Raw genomic sequence first — 20,373 nt, forward strand, 5'->3', positions numbered from 1 at the left:
ACCAGGCACCACTCATCACCAGGCCAATACCATCCCTACAGTGAAGCATGGTGGTGGCAGCATCATGCTGTGGGGATGTTTTTCAGCGGCAGGGACTGGGAGACTAGTCAGGATAAAGGGAAAGATGACTGCAGCAATGTACAGAGACATCCTGGATGAAAACCTGCTCCAGAGGGCTCTTGACCTCAGACTGGGGCGACGGTTCATCTTTCAGCAGGACAACGACCCTAAGCACACAGCCAAGATATCAAAGGAGTGGCTTCAGGACAACTCTGTGAATGTCCTTGAGTGGCCCAGCCAGAGCCCAGACTTAAATACGATTGAACAGAGAGATCTTAAAATGGCTGTGCATCGATGCTTCCCATCCAACCTGATGGAGCTTGAGAGGTGCTGCAAAGAGGAATGGGCGAAACTGGCCAAGGATAGGTGTGCCAAGCTTGTGGCATCATATTCAAAAAGACTTGAGGCTGTAATTGCTGCCAAAGGTGCATCGACAAAATATTGAGCAAAGGCTGTGAATACTTATGTACATGTGATTTCTCAGTTTTTTTATTTTTAATAAATTTGTAAAAATCTCAAGTAAACTTTTTTCACGTTGTCATTATGGGGTGTTGTGTGTAGAATTCTGAGGAAAAAAATTAATTTAATCCATTTTGGAATAAGGCTGTAACATAACAAAATGTGGAAAAAGTGATGCGCTGTGAATACTTTCCGGATGCACTGTACCTTCCTAGGCTCTCAAGCATCTATAACCTTCTTTTGGAAGATAAAGAGAGTTCTTTCAATCTAGGCATGGTGATAACATACACATTGACAACAAAGAGCAAATCTAATTAAATGTCTGTGGTAAGACTTGTTAACCTGATTCTAGTTTTAGGTATTAAAGGTAGTGATAAATGTAGATGTGTATTTGCTTAGTCTACATATAAAATTTGCATTTATGTTTATTTAAATTATACAATGGACTAAATTACTATTTAAATGAAGATCATATCTTAAAATGTCCACATAAAACATTTCATGAGATGTACTTTTTTCACATGACTATGTTGGAGAATAGACACGTTTATATGCAGAGTAGAAAACAGCAGGTAATGTGTATTCCAACTGCATTTTTTAGCAGTATCCTTCTGTGGGGATGCTTCTCTTCAGAAGGCCCTGAAAGGCTTGTGAGGATAGAAGGTGTTATAATATGTTGTTATTAAGTTTAATGTCACTGTTCTCTGTGCCCACTGTTATGGACTCATTCATACAGGCAGACCATGTATGGTACACAGGGGCACAGCATCAGCATTTAGAATTGCCGAGCCAAGCACAGGACTAGAGAGCCAAAGACAACTGGAGAATTGAATAGTTAGCCTAAAGACAGACTAGTATATTTCTGTTTTCTGTCAGCACACTATTCTCTTTCCTTGTTGGGAGAATGAGAACTGTATGTAGGCATTGTACTATTGCTGTATTTTTGAAGGTGGGGTTTGAGTCCTTTCCTGTCCTTGTTTGGATCTAGAGAAGGAGCCTGCACATGGAGCAACCAGAATATAAGGATGGACCTACGGCCAACACTTTGAAGCTGCCGGGCGGAAGATCATGTCTTCCGTTCGGTGAAAATCCTTTCAGCGTGGCAACGAAAGATGGCAGACTGCGTAGGTCAAGACACCCACATGCTTGAGAGTCTGTCATAAGCTTCTCGTGTAATCTTGTAACCGTCATATTGCATGGTGGAGGGGATAATACCTTTTTTATTTATAATTATTTAAATTCATGTTAATTAAAATGCTGCAAATGAAAAGAACACATTTCCAGAGAGCTAATGCCTCTTAAGGAAACAGAGGGTAAAATGAATGCAGCAAATTCGGGGAAATCCCAAAGGAAATCTGCAACTTGAGAGATTGGTCTTCCAACAAGACAACAACCACATGCATAAAGCCAAACCTACATAGGAAAGGCTTTAAAACAACAATTTTATTATATTAAGTAGCCAAGATCTCAATCCAACTGAGAATCTGTGGCTGCTCACTCACATATGTAACTCCTCGTTTAACCTGACAGAGCCTGAGCAATTTTGTAAAGAAGAAGAGAGGAAATTTACAGTGTCCAGATGTGCTGCCATTGCTGCCAAAGGTGAATTTACTAAACACTGACCTGAAGGGGTGAACACTTATTAAATAAATTGCTTTGTATTTTATATTTGTAAATAATTTTTAGAGTACACTGCAACAGACATAAGAACAGCAGCACCAATAGGTTGTACGGACAACTGAAAAAGGGTAGTGCCCCAGACTGGAAAAAAGAGACATGATCATGTTTGGGATGTAAAGTCAGGTGTGAAATGGAAAGACAAAATTTGGCAAAGCTCAATGGTTAGGCAAGAGCTATAAAATTCCATTGAAGATGCCATGTGCTGTGGCTGTTACTACACCCTCTGAAGTATTACTTGGACAATATTATGCTGTAGAAAGTTGTACATTCAAGTGATAATGACACGAAAATGGCAATTAGCAAATGCAATGAGACAGAGCATAATTACCCTTAGAAAAGTAGGCCTTTCATTTAGAGAAATTGCCAAAAAAAAAAATAAAAATGTCAGAGAGTACGGTGTCCTAAACAATCCAAATGCAATTGGTAAGTGGAAGAAAACTAATAGGAAGAGATCTGGCAGACCCAAAGTCACAACCCACTCAGAAGACAAGTTTCTAAGGGTCACCAGCTTGCATGAAAGGCGATTCACAACACAACAGCTTCAAGCACAGCTTAACAGTGGTCGAAAAAAGCAAGTCTTAGTTTCCACTGTGAAGAGGAGCTATAGTGCTTTGACAGGTGGGTGGCAGTAAGAAAGCCATTCCTTAAAGAGCAAAATAGGGCCTTGAAATACCAGCTGTGGATTACTGCAGACTGGAAGAAAGTTTTATGGACCGATGAATCAAAATTTGAAAAATATATCTCATCTGACATGTTGTGTTGTCTAATTTTCATTTCATTATCCTATTAATAGCTCCTTACATTGTTTTTTGTTGCTTTCAATTGGTCACATTTGTTAATTCCACTTCTTTCTCAAAGTACATTTTTCTTATGAAGACAGACAACTTCAATAGTAAATTTGAAAGCATTCCTCCCATGCAGAACAAGACAATTTACAAATTAGTATAAACTATAATTCCTTTATACTCATTATCATGAGCAGCAAAGGTGGAAAAGGGAAATCAATTGAAAATGAAAAAAATTCACAGTCAGAAAAGGATGGTCTGAGGGATTTAAAAGATGATTTTCATTACAATTAAGTTTAAATTGGTCAATGAGTCAGCTTTTTCTGACCAAGAAGCTGCATCAGCTTTCCCAGATGTGTGAAATAATCGAGGAGAGGAAGCATTTGCTGGGTAGAGAAACACAAGTTATGTTCTAAGGCAGCTGAAGACACTGCTGTGTGGCAAGACAGTACATCAAAATGTAGTTTTGGGGGGCTGGAGTTGTTTAAGAGGGGCAGTCAATTGTTTGTAGATTTGTTCCGACAGCCTTGTGAAAGGAAGAGAAGACTATATGTGTCCATTTAAAAAAAAATTAAGTTTAAAGAGAAAAAGAAAAATTGCACTGGATACCTTGTTACTAAACAAAGGATCAGTAAGTCTTTTAATTTATGCTCCACTTTCACAGAAAAAGAAAAAAGCTAAAATGCATAGTCAATGACAGTGTTACATAAATACATTACATGCCAAATATTTTTTTCAATAAAATAATAGTACACTTTCTACCTGTTAACTTATCACAAACTTAAGAGCACCTAGCAAATGACAATTGCAAAATGATTTAATCAAAAGCAAAAGTTTGAACAGTAATCTTGAAAAATATGGATTCAAAAACAACATACTGGATGCAAACTCATCTGAAAGACATTCACAAATCAATCAATCAATCAATAAGCATTAAAAAGTCAAAATGATCCACGGTTGGAAGACTCTTCAGCATTAAGTGCAAAGTTACACAAAACATTCTGTAATATGCTCACAATATTTATTTTAACAGAACTGTGTAACAATTTAAAAAAACATGAACATGAAAAAAATGAAGTTGTGAATTAAAAAATATTTGAAAATTATCCACAAGGAGGCACCATTCATTCATATATTACCTTAATCACTTACATATCTCCCCATAAAACAAATCTGCTTAGATTATATATATGCAATCAATCTTGCAATTAACAAGAAAGAAGAAAATTATGATATTAAGGCAGATATTAGATTGCTGTTCTATAATAAATACATTTAATCAAAAAAAACACTTGCTACAAGAAAGAATACTTAAACTCATATGCTTACTCACACACACGTCAAGTAAATTAGTCAAGCGATTGTTTTAAAATGGTTATACCTCATTTTTTTCTCTCCTTAATGTGGTAAAACACTGATTTAAGGTATCTTATTGTTATGGTGTATAAAATCTGTACATTTTGGTTTCCATTATACTTTGTTCGAGACAAGACAACAGATGAACTAAGACAAATCAAAGCAGGTTTTGTTACACCTCACTTTTAAAACAGCTGTTTCCAACATTGAAAGAAAGACATTTCTGGTGGCTCAATTACTTTATAACCTGGGAAAGGAAGCCTGAGCTGATACCTCAGGCTATTGATTACTTTATGGATGGACAACTGGGACAAAAATTGGGTTTATGGCCTGGGAAAGGGAGACTGAGGCAATATCAAAGAACTTTATTATCTGGGAGTTTGAGCAAAATTCATCAATCACATTGACAGCCAGCCAATCAGGTGCATGTGTTGTGAAACCAAGGCATGACATTTCATAATAAATATGCCTTGGTTTCAAAGAGGAGAAGAAGAAGAAGAGGAACAGACGAAGACGGCACTGGTCGTCAGAAAGGCATCATGAACATCGATTGCTAAATCAAACGCCTCCCTGGGACATTCATCCTTGTCATCTGTAACTTTTTCGTAAGCTTTTCCTAAAGACTATATATATATATATATATATATATATATATATATATTTTCAGACTTTTCTATCAGTACCTATTTCCTATTATTCTTTGTTTCCACTGGTATTATTATTATTCTTGTAATAAATACCATGCTGCTTTTAACTTGCTATGCTTTGTCTTAATGTCTAGAGTGATTGAATTAATAAGTTAGATATCTCTGAGCACCTGGTGTAGCCAGATTTTTTGCCATTATTTCTGTGCTGCGAGGTTTATAAGGCTGAGAGTGAGGGCGCCACTCAATAGAAGGGACAGTACGATAAAAAGAAGGTATTCTTGGCTGATAAATGGCCTATAGTCAAGAGTGCTGAGTCTTTGTATGTTTAAATGTATTCTTGTAGACCAAAAGTAATATTTAGGTCTGAGATATCACTAAAACATCGTATGTTGTTCGTGCTGATAATAAGAAAGTCTCTTGAAGTGCTGAGTGACAGGCTGATGTGTGGTTTAAAGTGCTAACGGTTAATCAGCGTGTGTGTGTCATTCATGGGGCACTGTTGTGGTTACGGTCTGTGTGTGTGTGCTTATCTATGTGTGTGTGTGTTCATTTTAAAGTGCAACAGTAGACCAACCCGATAACGAACTTGACGAGAACATTTACCCTTGAGAAAACAAGTAAACGGTAAGTAGAGGGAAATACTACGATAATACACTTATTATTTGTGTAACTGTCAGAAATTTGGTAATGTATGACTTTGAAAGGAAAATGTTTAATACATACCTTCAGAAATGTAAATAGTCATGCCCATAAGAACTAGTACGATGAAGCCCCAACTTAGAGTAAGTCATATACGGTAACATATTAACTGTAAAAGAGAAAAATTTTCTCCCCAATATTCCTTTCTTCCACCATGTTATTAAGAGCTCAATAAAAGCAGATACCAGAACAGATTCAAAAAGGCAACCTTATAAAATGTATTATGAATTAGAAAATACACTTCTAAACTTGATAATTGCATGATTCTTTTTTTTAAGCATGCACTATCAAAATAAGCTTATGAAACTTCATTTTAAACACTTTGCTTTAATAGTCTATCAGGTTTTTACTTTTAATGAAACCATTCAAAATACTAAAAGCAGTATAAGTTTTATACATTGTTAAAATAAAGTGAGTATTTTTTCCTGAAGAACAAAGTATTAATATACACTAGATTAGTTTGTTAAAACATCTTACCTAACATACTGGAAAGCCCTTGTCTGGGATCCAGTTCCATAAACCTATTTAAAAAAGCAGAATCACAATGACACATTACACACACAAAATATTTATTTACATACATACATACATACATACATACATACATACATACATACATACATACAGTGCATCCAGAAAGTATTCACAGCGCATCACTTTTTCCACGTTTTGTTATGTTACAGCCTTATTCCAAAATGGATTAATTTAATTTTTTTCCTCAGAATTCTACACACAACACCCCATAATGAAAACGTGAAAAAAGTTTACTTGAAGTTTTTGCAAATTTATTAAAAAAAAACAAAAAAAACTGAGAAATCACATGTACATAAGTATTCACTGCCTTTGCTCAATACTTTGCCGATGCACCTTTGGCAGCAATTATAGCCTCAAGTCTTTTTGAATATGATGCCACAAGCTTGGCACACCTATCCGTGGCCAGTTTCGCCCATTCCTCTTTGCAGCACCTCTCAAGCTCCATCAGGTTGGATGGGAAGCGTCGGTGCACAGCCATTTTAAGATCTCTCCAGAGATGTTCAATCGGATTCAAGTCTGGGCTCTGGCTGGGCCACTCAAGGACATTCACAGAGTTGTCCTGAAGCCACTCCTTTGATATCTTGGCTGTGTGCTTAGGGTCGTTGTCCTGCTGAAAGATGAACCGTCGCCCCAGTCTGAGGTCAGGAGTGTTCTGGAGCAGGTTTTCATCCAGGATGTCTCTGTACATTGCTGCAGTCATCTTTCCCTTTATCCTGACTAGTCTCCCAGTTCCTGCCGCTGAAAAACATCCCCACAGCATGATGCTGCCACCACCATGCTTCACTGTAGGGATGGTATTGGCCTGGTGATGAGCAGTGCCTGGTTTCATCCAAACGTGACGCCTGGCATTCACACCAAAGAGTTCAATCTTTGTCTCATCAGACCAGAGAATTTTCTTTCTCATGGTCTGAGAGTCCTTCAGGTGCCTTTTGACAAACTCCAGGCGGGCTGCCATGTGCCTTTTACTAAGGAGTGGCTTCCGTCTGGCCACTCTTCCATACAGGCCTGATTGGTGGATTGCTGCAGAGATGGTTGTCCTTCTGGAAGGTTCTCCTCTCTCCACAGAGGACCTCTGGAGCTCTGACAGAGTGACCATCGGGTTCTTGGTCACCTCCCTGACAAAGGCCCTTCTTCTCCGATAGCTCAGTTTAGATGGCCGGCCAGCTCTAGGAAGAGTCCTGGTGGTTTCCAACTTCTTCCACTTACAGATGATGGAGGCCACTGTGCTCATTGGGACCTTCAAATCAGCAGAAATTTTTCTGTAACCTTCCCCAGATTTGTGCCTCGAGACAATCCTGTCTCAGAGGTCTACAGACAATTCCTTTGACTTCATGCTTGGTTTATGTTCTGACATGAACTGTCAACTGTGGGACCTTATATAGACAGGTGAGTGCCTTTCCAAATCATGTCCAATCAACTGAATTTACCACAGGTGGACTCCAATTAAGCTATAGAAAGATCTCAAGGATGATTAGGGGAAAGAGGATGCACCTGATCTCAATTTTGAGCTTCATGGAAAAGGCTGTGAATACTTATGTACATGTGCTTTCTCAATTTTTTTTATTTTTAATAAATTTGCAAAAACCTCAAGTAAACTTTTTTCACTTTGTCATTATGGGGTGTTGTGTGTAGAATTCTGAGGGAAAAAATGAATTTAATCCATTTTGGAATAAGGCTGTAACATAACAAAATGTGGAAAAAGTGATGCGCTGTGAATTCTTTCCGGATGCACTGTACACACACACACACACACACACATATATGTTGTGAAGTTGTGAATACTGAGGACTTCAAAAAATTCTTAAATTTCATGTGGTGTAAAACAGAAAAATTAAGTTAAATGATCTTATTTTTATTTACTGTATTGCTTCATTCTGTATTGTAAAGCTCTATGTAGATTTAAAAGGGCTAATTTCTAAGGAAGCCCACAGATACTTTTTTCACATTAGGCACGTGCACTTGTTTAAAATTAGCATTATAACAAAGCCACTTTTCTGAAAAGGGATGATCGTCACTTATTTTATTTTCCAATAAGTGAAAGAAATGCATATACAGCTGCTTTGGTGGCCCTTTTCAAATTTAGCACCTTTGGGTAGAGGCTCATGTTTTACTTCTTCTTCTTCTTTCGGCTGCTCCCGTTAGGGGTTGCTACAGCGAATCATCTTTTTCCATATCTTTCTGTCCTCCTCTGTCTTGTTCTGTTACACCCATCACCTGCATGTCCTCTCTCACCACATCCATAAACCTTTGCTTAGGCCTTCCTCTTTTCCTCTTCCCTGGCAGCTCTATCCTTAACATCCTTCTCCCAATATACCCAGCATCACTCCTCTGCACATGTCCAAACCAACGCAATCTTGCCTTTCTGACTTTGTCTCCCAAATGTCCAACTTGAGCTGACTCTCTAATGTACTCATTTCTAATCCTATCCATCCTCGTCACACCCAGATGCGAATCTTAACATGTTTACTGTAACTCTGCTACCTCTAGCTCTGTCTATTGCTTTCTGGTCAGTGCCACCATCTCCAACCCATATAACATAGCTGGTCTCACTACCGTCCTGTAGACCTTCCCTTTCATTCATGCTTATACCAATCTGTCACAAATTACTCCTGAAACTCTTCTCCACCCATTCCACCCTGCCTGCACTCTCTTTTTCACCTCTCTTCCACAATCCCCATTACTCTGTACTGTAGATCCCAAGTATTTAAACTCATCCACCTTCGCCAACTGTACTCCCTGCATTCTCACCATTCCACTGACCTCCCTCTCATTTACACACATGTATTCTGTCTTGTTCCTACTGACCTTCATTCCTCTCCTCTCTAGAACATATCTCCACCTCTCCAGGGTCTCCTCAACCTCCTCCCTACTATTGCTACAGATCACAATGTCATCAGCAAACATCATAGTCCACGGGGACTCCTGTCTAATCTCGTCTGTCAACCTGTCCATCACCATTGCAAATAAGAAAGGGCTCAGAGCCAATCCCTGATGTAATCCCACCTCCAACTTGAATGCATCCGTCACTACTAGCACAGACCTCACCACTGTCACACTTCCCTCGTACATATCCTGTACAACTCTTACATACTTCTCTGCCACTCCCAACTTCCTCATACAATACCACAGCTCCTCTCGAGGCACCCTGTCAAATGCTTTCTCCAGGTCCACAAAGACGCAATGCAACTTCTTCTGGCCTTCTCTAAACTTCTCTATCAACAGCCTCAGAACAAACATTGCATCTGTGGTGCTCTTTCTTGGCATGAAACATTACTGCTGCTCACTAATCATCACCTCACTTCTTAACCAAGCTTCCACTACTCTTTCCCATAACTTCATGCTGTGGCTCATCAATTTTATTCCCCTGTAGTTACTGCAGTCCTGCACATCCCCCTTATTCTTAAATATCGGCACTAGTGCACTTCTTCTCCACTCTTCAGGCATCCTCTCACTTTCCAAGATTCCATTAAAAAATCTGGTTAAAAACTCCATTGCCATCTCTCCTAAACACCTCCATGCTTCCACAGGTATGTCATCTGGACCAATAGTCTTTCCATTTTTCATCCTTTTCATAGCTGTCCTTACTTCCTCCTTGCTAATCCGTTGCACTTCCTGATTCACTATCTCCACATCATCTAACCTCTTCTCTCTCTCATTCATCAGCCTCTCAAAGTTCTCTTTCCATCTGCTCAACACACTCTCCTCGCTTGTGAGTACGTTTCCATCTTTATCCTTTATCACCCTAACCTGCTGCACATCTTTCCCAGCTTGGTCCCTCTGTCTAGCCAATCTGTCCAACCTCTCATACAACTCATGAGACGCCTTTTCTTTAGCCTTCACCATCTCTCTCTTCACCTTGCGCCTTATCCCCTTGTACTCTTATCTACTTTCTGTATCTCTCTGACTATCCCACTTCTTCTTTGCCATCCTCTTCCTCTGTATACTCTCCTGTATTTCATCATTCCACCACCAGGTTTCCTTTTCCTCCTTCCGCTTTCCAGATGTCACGCCAAGCACCCTTCTTGCTGTCACTCAGTGTTATATAATATAAAGGCTATCTTTTACAAATTACATTACAAGCAATTCAAACATTTAAAAAAAGTTTTTCAAACAAGCAATGCTGAAAATATTTGATTATACTTACTGTAAGAGCTTCTCCTTGTAGGGCCTGAAGGATGAAATTGCTTACAACTCTACCATCATTCATGTGCATCCGAGGACCAAAGGTATTAAATATTCTTGCAACTCGCACCTCCACTCCCTCCTGATGGCAGACACAAGATAAGGATTAACATACCATAAACACTGAGAAACACATTAAAGCATTCTAAAACATTCTCATTTGAAGTAAGCTTGGTAAAAAAATATATATTAACAATAATTAATTACCTTAAAATACTTGAACATATTGTTGCTCTTAACTATTGCTTTAACACTTTCCTGTTGCATCTCATCAAGAGAAGATAATAGTATAAATGTTGAAAGTCTACAGATCTTCTTATAACATGCGGCAGAACAATTACAGGCTACAGAGCTTGCAAGAGGTTGATAAAGTAGTCTGCATTTTTTAGTTGTTACGTTTTTTAAGTTTTATTTATGGAAGCAAGGCAGACAGTAACAAAGTCACTGGATAGGGTGCTAGGTACACTTCAGCTTTGTTTGTGTAATTACCATGATTCGCCTCCCTGTGAAGATTGGTTCCCATTAATAATCTATATACTCAAGTAAGCTGATAACCTTTAACACCAAATTGGGTGTTTTTAACTCTGTAATAACATTGGGGATACATAATGTGCAATTGGAATTTATACATAAAATAAAGAAACTTTTGTTTTTTATTATTATTTACTAGTAAAAATATAACTTGCCTTGTTAATTATAAAATTTGCACCCTGACTAAAGGTACACATACATCTTTACCAAATGGAAGCATTCACTTAAACTTTACTTAATTGCACTTTACAGTATTATTGTTTCTGGTGTACCAAAGTAATTCCTTTTAATGGTACTTATTATTTATACATTTTATTCATATATGCCTTTTAAGACACACCAGGTCACCATACACTCAAAAACCAACAATTAATAACAACAAACAATTTATAAATAAAATTAATAAAATATACTCAACATGCTTATAAAACTAGGAAACTGCAATTTTAAAAAGATGAGCTTTTAAGCAACTTTTTAGAGGTAAGAAGCAAAATTCAAGTCTGCAGTTATAGTGGCAGGGCATTCCGTAGTCTAAGACCAGCTGCACTGAATGCCCTGTCACCCACAGTGTGCAACCTGGATGATGGTACACAAAGCATTTGTGCTCCAGAGGGCCACAGTGCTTGAGGTGGAATGTGATAAGAGAGAAGGTTATTGAGACACAGTCGTTTAAATATCAGTAAAGGTACTTTACATTGTATACAATATTGCACAGGGAGCAAATGCAAATGTTGAAGAATGGGAGTAATATAGTTCCATAATTTAGTCTGGGTAAGATGCCTTCCTGCTGAATTCTGGACATATGCATGACTACACATTCCAAAGAGAAATACATTACAACAGTACAGTTGTGAGGTCACAAAAGCATGCATGAGAGTCGTGGCAGCTGAATGATTAAGAAAAGGACATAATCTAGGTCAGGACAGGTCGGGCAGCATGCACTGGTACAGCACGTTGCTGCTCCCAACTACATGACGAAACAGCTCAAGATCCTGGTTGGCAATCCCCCAGACAGACATGTGGTCCAGTCCCACCCTCCAGAAATGACTATCTGTCGCGAATGGTGTTACAAGGGCATCCCCTTGGCCTGATTTAGACAGTCAGGTCCTCAACATTAAGGATCCTGTGAGCTGGATCACCCTTGGGGAATCGTGCCACATATCTGTAGGGCCATAACTGACGCTTCCTCATAATGCAGGCACTGTGCTTCATTAAGGATTCCATGAGCAACTACTCATTCAACACAAAGTCAAACCTCTATGTACTGTGCATCCGTAAAGTATTCACAGCACATCACTTTTTCCACATTTTGTTATGTTACAGCCTTATTCCAAAATGGATTAAATTCATTTGTTTCCTCAGAATTCTACACACAACACCCCATAATGACAATGTGAAAAAAGTTTACTTCAGGTTTTTGCAAATTTATTAAAAATAAAAAAACTGAGAAATCACATGTACATAAGTATTCACAGCCTTTGCTCAACACTTTGTCGATGCACCTTTTGTTAGCAATTATAGCCTCAAGTCTTTTTGAATATGATGCCACAAGCTTGGCACACCTATCCTTGGCCACTTTCGTCCATTCCTCTTTGCAGCACCTCTCAAGCTCCATCAGGTTAGATGGGAAGCGTCAGTGCACAGCCATTTTAAGATCTCTCCAGAGATGTTCAGTCGGATTCAAGTTTGGGCTCTGGCTGGGCCACTCAAGGACATTCACAGAGTTGTCCTGAAGCCACTCCTTTGATATCTTGGCTGTGTGCTTAGGGTCGTTGTCCTGCTGAAAGATGAACCGTCGCCCCAGTCTGAGGTCAAGAGCGCTCTGGAGCAGGTTTTCATCCAGGATGTCTCTGTACATTGCTGCAGTCATCTTTCCCTTTATCCTGACTAGTCTCCTAGTTTCTGCCGCTGAAAAACATCCCCACAGCATGATGCTGCCACCACCATGCTTCACTGTAGGGATGGTATTGGCCTGGTGATGAGCAGTGCCTGGTTTCCTCCAAACGTGACGCCTGGCATTCACACCAAAGAGTTCAATCTTTGTCTCATCAGACCAGAGAATTTTCTTTCTCATGGACTGAGAGTCCTTCAGGTGCCTTTTGGCAAACTCCAGGCGGGCTGCCATGTGCCTTTTACTAAGGAGTGACTTCCGTCTGGCCACTCTACCATACAGGCCTGATTGGTGGCTTGCTGCAGAGATGGTTGTCCTTCTGGAAGGTTCTGCTCTCTCCACAGAGGACCTCTGGAGCTCTGACAGAGTGACCATCGGGTTCTTGATCATGTCCCTGACTAAGGCCCTTCTCCCCCGATCGCTCAGTTTAGATGGCCAGCCAGCTCTAGGAAGTGTCCTGGTGGTTTCGAACTTCTTCCAGTTACGGATGATGGAGGCCACTGTGCTCATTGGGACCTTCAAAGCAGCAGAAATTTTTCTGTAACCTTCCCCAGATTTGTGCCTCGAGACAATCCTGTCTCAAGAGGTCTACAGACAATTCCTTTGACTTCATGCTTGGTTTGTGCTCCGACATGAACTGTCAACTGTGGGACCTTATATAGACAGGTGTGTGCCTTTCCAAATCATGTCTAATCAACTGAATTTACCACAGGTGGACTCCAATTAAGCTGCAGAAACATCTCACGGATGATCAGGGGAAAGAGGATGCACCTGAGCTCAATTTTGAACTTCAGGCCAAGGGTGTGAATACTTATGTACATGTGCTTTCTCAATTTTTTTATTTTTAATAAATTTGCAAAAATCTCAAGTAAACTTTTTTCACGTTATCATTATGGGGTGTTGTGTGTAGAATTCTGAGGAAAAAAATGAATTTAATCCATTTTGGAATAAGGCTGTAACATAACAAAATGTGGAAAAAATGATGCGCTGTGAATACTTTCCAAATGCACTGCATCTACTTATCATAATCTAGCTATGTTTTTAAATGAAAAAGAAAATGCTCTCCTAGTGACATTTTTAATGTGAATCAAAACAAAAGAGTAGAATCTAAAATAACACTAGAATTTTTTATCTCTTCTGTATTGACTATTAGAAGACTGGGAATAGACTGTGGCAAGTGAACACGTTTCTTGACTAGTGCATGCAATACAATAATGAGAGGTGACATTTACTGTATCTTAATTTAGCTTAATAAAGTCTTCAGATATCCATACATTACTATCTTAATCATCCATACATACTTGCATAGCAAAATACACTGCTTCTACATTATCAAATTTGGGATATTACAAATGTTAGCAGTGCTGCAGAAATTCCTAAACCAAATTCTCATGTTTAAATCAGGTATATGGGTTTATTAGCAATTTTCCGGAGAAGAAAAAGCTTAATTTCATGAAATATGCAATCTGAATACATTGTCATATTAAAATCGGCTTTTTCAGCACAGTATAAACTAAGACAAAGACTATCTCACAAACTTCAGCTGAAAGAACAGCTTAAAGGTTGATTTATATTAATTTATTACAATTTTACATGGGCACAAACTGATATGATAATGGATACTGCAGAGAAGGAAACACCTGCAAAAATATTTCATACAGTAGTGTTTGGAGGTTGCATGTTTAAAGAAAAGGTATAAACATTGAACAACTGCATGGAACCATCCTACGGACGGATGGAAGATATCGTTCCTGCCGTTGCCTAGGACAACGGTTTTCCACTTTCTATGAAAGACTAGATAAGTGCTGATCGCAGAAAACTTCAACTGCCTTATACTTCGGTGAAGTATAGCTCTCCTTTGACTATTATATTATTGTGAGTGTTAAAAACAATATTAAACAGAAGCAAGTGTAATCTTCCATTAATGTTACCGACTCTTTTGATCACCGCAGTACCATTATATAAAAATCCAACGTCTGTCAGTATGTATGTCTGTCTGCTATTCACAAGAGAACTAACTACTTAATGGATTTAGATCAGGCTTTTTTCTATAATTTGCTTGAGCATTCTGGCTGATTTTGCAACTCTTCTCATCACTCTAAGTATTAAAGTTCATTTGCAGGAGTGATTTATTCGCACTAAGATGTAAGGGCAGGGCCCTCCTCACTCATGCACCAGCCTCTGTTCCAGTCAGTCTACCTCTCGCGACGTGTTGGAGCTTATTTTGCCTCCACTTAGATAGCAAAACCTTTTTGTTTAATTTATTTTTAAAGTTTGCCCTGTTTCACTACTACACGGGTGGAGCAGCGGAGGACGGCTAATATCTATCTAAATATCTATTATATAAAAAAAAATCCCGCGACGAAACAAGACTTTTTTAAAGAGATTTTTTCAAGTCCTGCGAGACTCTGGTCATTAGATTTTTTCAAGTCACACCCTCCTCTCAACCATATTCAACCACGCACACAGTACTCTCACCTCTCATTCTTGTGAATGCTTTTGTCAGACATAGTTCCTGCTCTCTTAACTCTTATAAATTTTAACGTTTTCCTTACTTTAAAGTTCCCAATTAAAGATGATGTATTATGTCCAAATCTTATTGAAGAATTTCATCACGAAGGGTTATCAACAGAAAAAATGAGTACACGGGCAATCCTAGCACCGAGAAACGAAGTCAAATGAATTTACACCAAAAATATTGATCGGTTACGTGGCAAATTGGTTAAATGTGTAATAACAGACTATGCTGAAACAGTTGGCGGTGATTGTGCAGAACATGAAAACATCAACTTACAATAACCCGAAGAATATCTACAACCGTTAACACAGACCGGTCTTCCACCGCACAAATTACTGTAGAAAGAAGGATGTATCCAAGAAAGGTAATGTAGTAAATCTTCCCTGGATAATATTAGACAACAAAGGAGATCTTGATATGCCATTCGTATTAAAATGTTAACAGTTTCCCGTTAGAATGGCTTTTGCAAAGACAATTAACAAATATCAGAGGCAAACATTTGACAAAGTCATTTTATTTAATAGAGATAAAGAAATGAAATTCAATCATGGGCATTTATACATTGCGTTGTCAGAATGAAAGTTCAAACACAGAATCAAAATTCAATGCGATATTGACAAAAATTTTATTAAAAAAAATTTTCCTTAAGTTTTACAATAAAAATGTAACTTTAAAAAGTATTTGCGTGTTAATTTCAAAGCCAAATATAATGAAATCGTATTACTCAACGACTAACTCTAAACGTAACATGAAACATAATTTACTTTCAAATTATTATGTTTTACTATTTTTTAATATGGTTAATTACTCGCTGTAATGTAAAATAGTTAGCTCTATTATGCATATGTAACAATTGTCATGAAAATAAAAAATCTGTTTACATTGTACATCTGCATCCCCAAACACGAGTGGAAGAACCGAAAAGAGACTAGCGTTTAGCGCAGGCCCGGGGGTTGGTGAGCGAAGAGAGCAGGGGGCAAAGCCCCCAAGTGTGTGTGTGTGTTTATATTATATATATTATATATGTTTTGTAATAGCTACAATCTCTAATGAACCTCTAACCTCTTCCCAGGGAGGATGCACCCCCTGCTGGATACACCATTTTAAATAGTACATTTTACCTCTCAGCTGAACAGCCACCTGCCAATCTTGCTGCTATCTGTGACTAAGATTATTTGCACAGCCGCATGTGACACAGGTTATATTCGGTACACCAATACTCAAAACAATAAAAAAAAAAAATAATTTCCTAACCTAAGGAAGTCTACAAGTGTGGTCCCACCACAACTAATGGATAATTGAAGAAAGGTATACATTTGTAATACTAAATATAAAATTGAAACAGTGGCACCTTTTCCTTTTCAGGTAATAATTAATACTTTTAATTATCCAGCTTACAACATATAATGATTAGTCCACATTTTGCAGTTTTTTTGAAACAAAAAGCAAAAAAAAAAAAAAAGTTTTCAAGTTTTTGTTGTTTCCATAAAATTTTGCACAATGCAACCAGTGATGTCTCAGAATAAGAGTGTGGGCATAAAATGTACAATTGTTGCAGGAATTTAACCAGAACAAGTACATTTTGTTGTTTTGTTTATTTTAAGATGCTTTGTTTTTTTATGCAGTTGCTTACTAAAGATCAAACAAATTGAAACACCTTCTTCTGTTTTGCTATTCATTACCATCTGCACCTGGGACTGCTTTTTTGTCAGCATTTACTACCGAACTGCAATTAGAAGAACAATCAGTGCAGAAAAAAAGTGAATTACAGAAGAAAGAAAATTGACAAAGCTCATTAATTTAAGCACATAACACAAAATACAAAAAGTACATTGTATTGTGTTTCTGAATGTCAGCACTGAGCAAAGACCAGATTACCATGTTAGGTTTAATTAAAAGCAGTAATTGTAAACTTTATTTAAACACTCACAATTAAAGTGCAGACAGAGGTGCTCATAATAACAAATGCAGAAAAATACATACTTCACGGTCACATCTGCTTGTTTAATCAATAAACAACATCTTAAATAACCAACAAGTTTAAGAAAAAAAAAATAACAGACAATTTTACATAAGCAAAAAATCAGTAAAACTATCAGTTTTCGTAAATTCCTATAAATATAAAATTTTCATGGGTATTTTTGAATTGTTAAAATAAAGGTATAAATAATGAAATAACAGCCTGTTTAACTGAAATAGAGGTTAAATTAAAAGCAGGAATTTTGCAGGCATGAACACCTACAGCTAATGCTGCCTTTGAGAACCATGAATGAGCAACTCTGTTCAAAAAGTATGCTACTTATCAGCTATGTCAGGATAGCATTTTTGTGGTACTCTATGTTTACAATATTTCTACCTGTTAGATTGGTTCTGTCTGGAAGACATGATATAGACCCCACAAAATATAGCCCTTTTCAAAGGAGAATACTGTCTTGTCTGCATCTCCTCACACTCAAAATAACATCAAAAGAAATGTTTTTATTTATCCATATTAAAACAAGAAAATAAAAAAACAGGCACACACAAAATACACATGAACAAAAAAAAAACAGACAAAAGGCTACAAATTCACAAAAATTATGAGAAGTGAACATAATTTACTTTCATAAAACATCTTACAATTTAACAACATCTTTTTACCTAGATATATTGACATTGTATATAAAGAGATTCTTTATCCCTAAAGCTTTCCTATTTCTTATGGTTGTGTTAGAAAGTGGTTTAGTACTGGGGAGAAATGAATTTCTGGAGCAGTCTGTTTAGGTCTTTAAAGTGAATGTTTCCTAATTTATTGGAGAAAATGGTTGTATGTGAAAGATATCAGTCATTAGCCAAGATGATATGCAGTTTCTTTATCACTACCCTCTAGCACATGCCTATCTGGTAACCTGCTGGAGCTTTTTTTAAATGTTTATTTGATAGAGCACTAAACATACAGCTTAAAAATGGTAAAAGAATGAATCATGTTGGGATAAAAGGACAGCATGTGATCCCTATCCACTTTGAATAGAATAAGTATACACATTAGAAACAAGTGCTCACTGCTTTTAGAATACAGCCTCTTTAAAAAAAATATTTATAGTTCAGTTTTGATTATTAATGTTTAAGTTGAAATATACTTATATTCAGTCACTATTTCTACCTCCTCCCCTAATCAATGTGGGGTGAACATACATATCTTTGCCTTCTGAAGTCAACTATTAATTTTTTAATCTATCTTACATTCAAACAGAGACAGGTATTATTACAGCAATATACTAAAAAGTTCACTTGACGGGAACAATGGCTTTCATCTTCCCTAGGTATGGACAATACCACCATAGTGCATATGCATACAATACCTGACAATGGATCAGTGATCACTGTTATACTAAAAGTCACCGGTATAAAGGGCTAATACTATATAAGACAGAACATAAACTGTGGTAGGCATGTGTTTAAAGAATTACCTTTGAAAATATGTTTTGTTCTCCCTCTGCAAACAATTTAAAATAAAGCCCGGAATCGATAAGATATATAATATATATTATGTCTAAATGGACTAGTAAACAATACTGCATTGTACTGAAAAAAAGTCTTAAAAGTTTGTAGTTGAATATTATATTCTCATCTTTCTTTAACAACTAGTCTAACTATTTTTTCCCTCTTTAAGATTTATAGTTATTCATAATAAAAGAATGTTAAAAAAATGCATTTCAATTTTTCTTACAAGAAATTGGAAAAGATCTATTTGATATTGGATTGGTATTGTTCATATCCAATAATTTTCTCAGGCACATCTCAGGCTAATTAATTACAGTTGCACAACTGACCACAATATATAACATGCTTCTTATAGCCCGTCCCTCTATTGTTCACCAAGTTAATTTTTAACTTCTGGAAAATCAATTTTTTGTAACTTCTTCTCAATTCTGGAACTTTTTGGTTGACTTTTAACAACAAGATTGCGTTTTTAATTAATTTCTCTGGTTGTAATTTAGTGACCTTCCTTGGTTATTGTTTTAACCAATTTGAAATTCCAACTATAGTTTGTCAACCATGAAAACATTCAACAACTGAGTAAGTTCTTTAATAAAGCTTTAATCAATCAGCCTCTGTGTCCGTGGAGTCATACAGTACAGACATGGTGTAGGTGAAGGAAGCTTGATGTGTGATGGAAAAAGCTTGCATTATTCTGACAAGTATAAGATAAAGTAAAATTGTACTTTTTTATATACACAGTACTTTTCCTTTATATTAACAGTACAACAAATATCAAATTAAATAATAATATAAAATAAAATACAGGTTGTGAAGGAGATTTGGATATAAATAAGTAATTTGAATACTGTGATACAAATAGGTTTCAAGATGTATGCTTATAGAGAAAAGCCAAGCAAAATGACACCTTTTATTGGCTAACTAAAAAGATTACAATATGCAAGCTTTCGAGGCAACTCAGGCCCCTTCTTCAGGCAAGATGTAATCTTGTACAGTTAAAATGGAATTCAAGATATCAATGTTATCGGATGGCCTGAGAAAATTGAAGATCACAGAAAGGTATGCCTGAAATAAATGTATATTATTGACGCACAAAACTGGGAAGGTCAAACCAAAAGTTATGTCCTAATACGATAAAGCTTAATAAAGATAATTGTTGCCAAAGGTTCATAAACTTGTCAGATTATTTATACATATGACATATGATGACATGACTGAGCCAAAACTGGTATTATTAATGAGAGGTATGATTTATTATGCTATCAGGAAATTGCTGAAAGCGACAGTTGAGATCACAGTTTAAAAATGAACATGGTGTAATTGACTTAATTGGAAATGGGATCATATTTTTAGCTTTAAAATAAACTACAATGTTTTTCACTGACTGACAATTCCCTTCAATTAAAATTTGAAACAAACTTGTAATGCACTTATGCTGCTTATTTTAAAATATTGTGCATTACCTAAGAAATTAAAATAACGAACTAAAATTCTGTAATAAAATACGACATCCACTTCCACCCTTCAATAATAAAAACTCAATTAAAAAAA

The 20,373-nt window shown here is 37.0% G+C and overlaps 1 protein-coding gene across 1 annotated transcript in view; it reads right to left on the reverse strand.

The window, feature by feature from the left end:
* uxs1 (UDP-glucuronate decarboxylase 1) overlaps positions 1-20,373 on the reverse strand; it is a 145,678-nt gene that overhangs the window by 24,238 nt on the left and 101,067 nt on the right. Inside the window, exons 10-11 of the mRNA XM_028800679.2 lie at positions 10,365-10,484; positions 6,164-6,207 (exon numbers count right to left, since the gene is read on the reverse strand). Of these exons, the coding sequence (XP_028656512.1) occupies positions 6,164-6,207; positions 10,365-10,484 (164 nt within the window). The remainder of the gene's footprint in view (positions 1-6,163; positions 6,208-10,364; positions 10,485-20,373) is intronic.

The sequence above is a fragment of the Erpetoichthys calabaricus genome, chromosome 4 (genome assembly GCF_900747795.2).
Source record: "Erpetoichthys calabaricus chromosome 4, fErpCal1.3, whole genome shotgun sequence".
Taxonomy (NCBI): domain Eukaryota; kingdom Metazoa; phylum Chordata; class Cladistia; order Polypteriformes; family Polypteridae; genus Erpetoichthys; species Erpetoichthys calabaricus.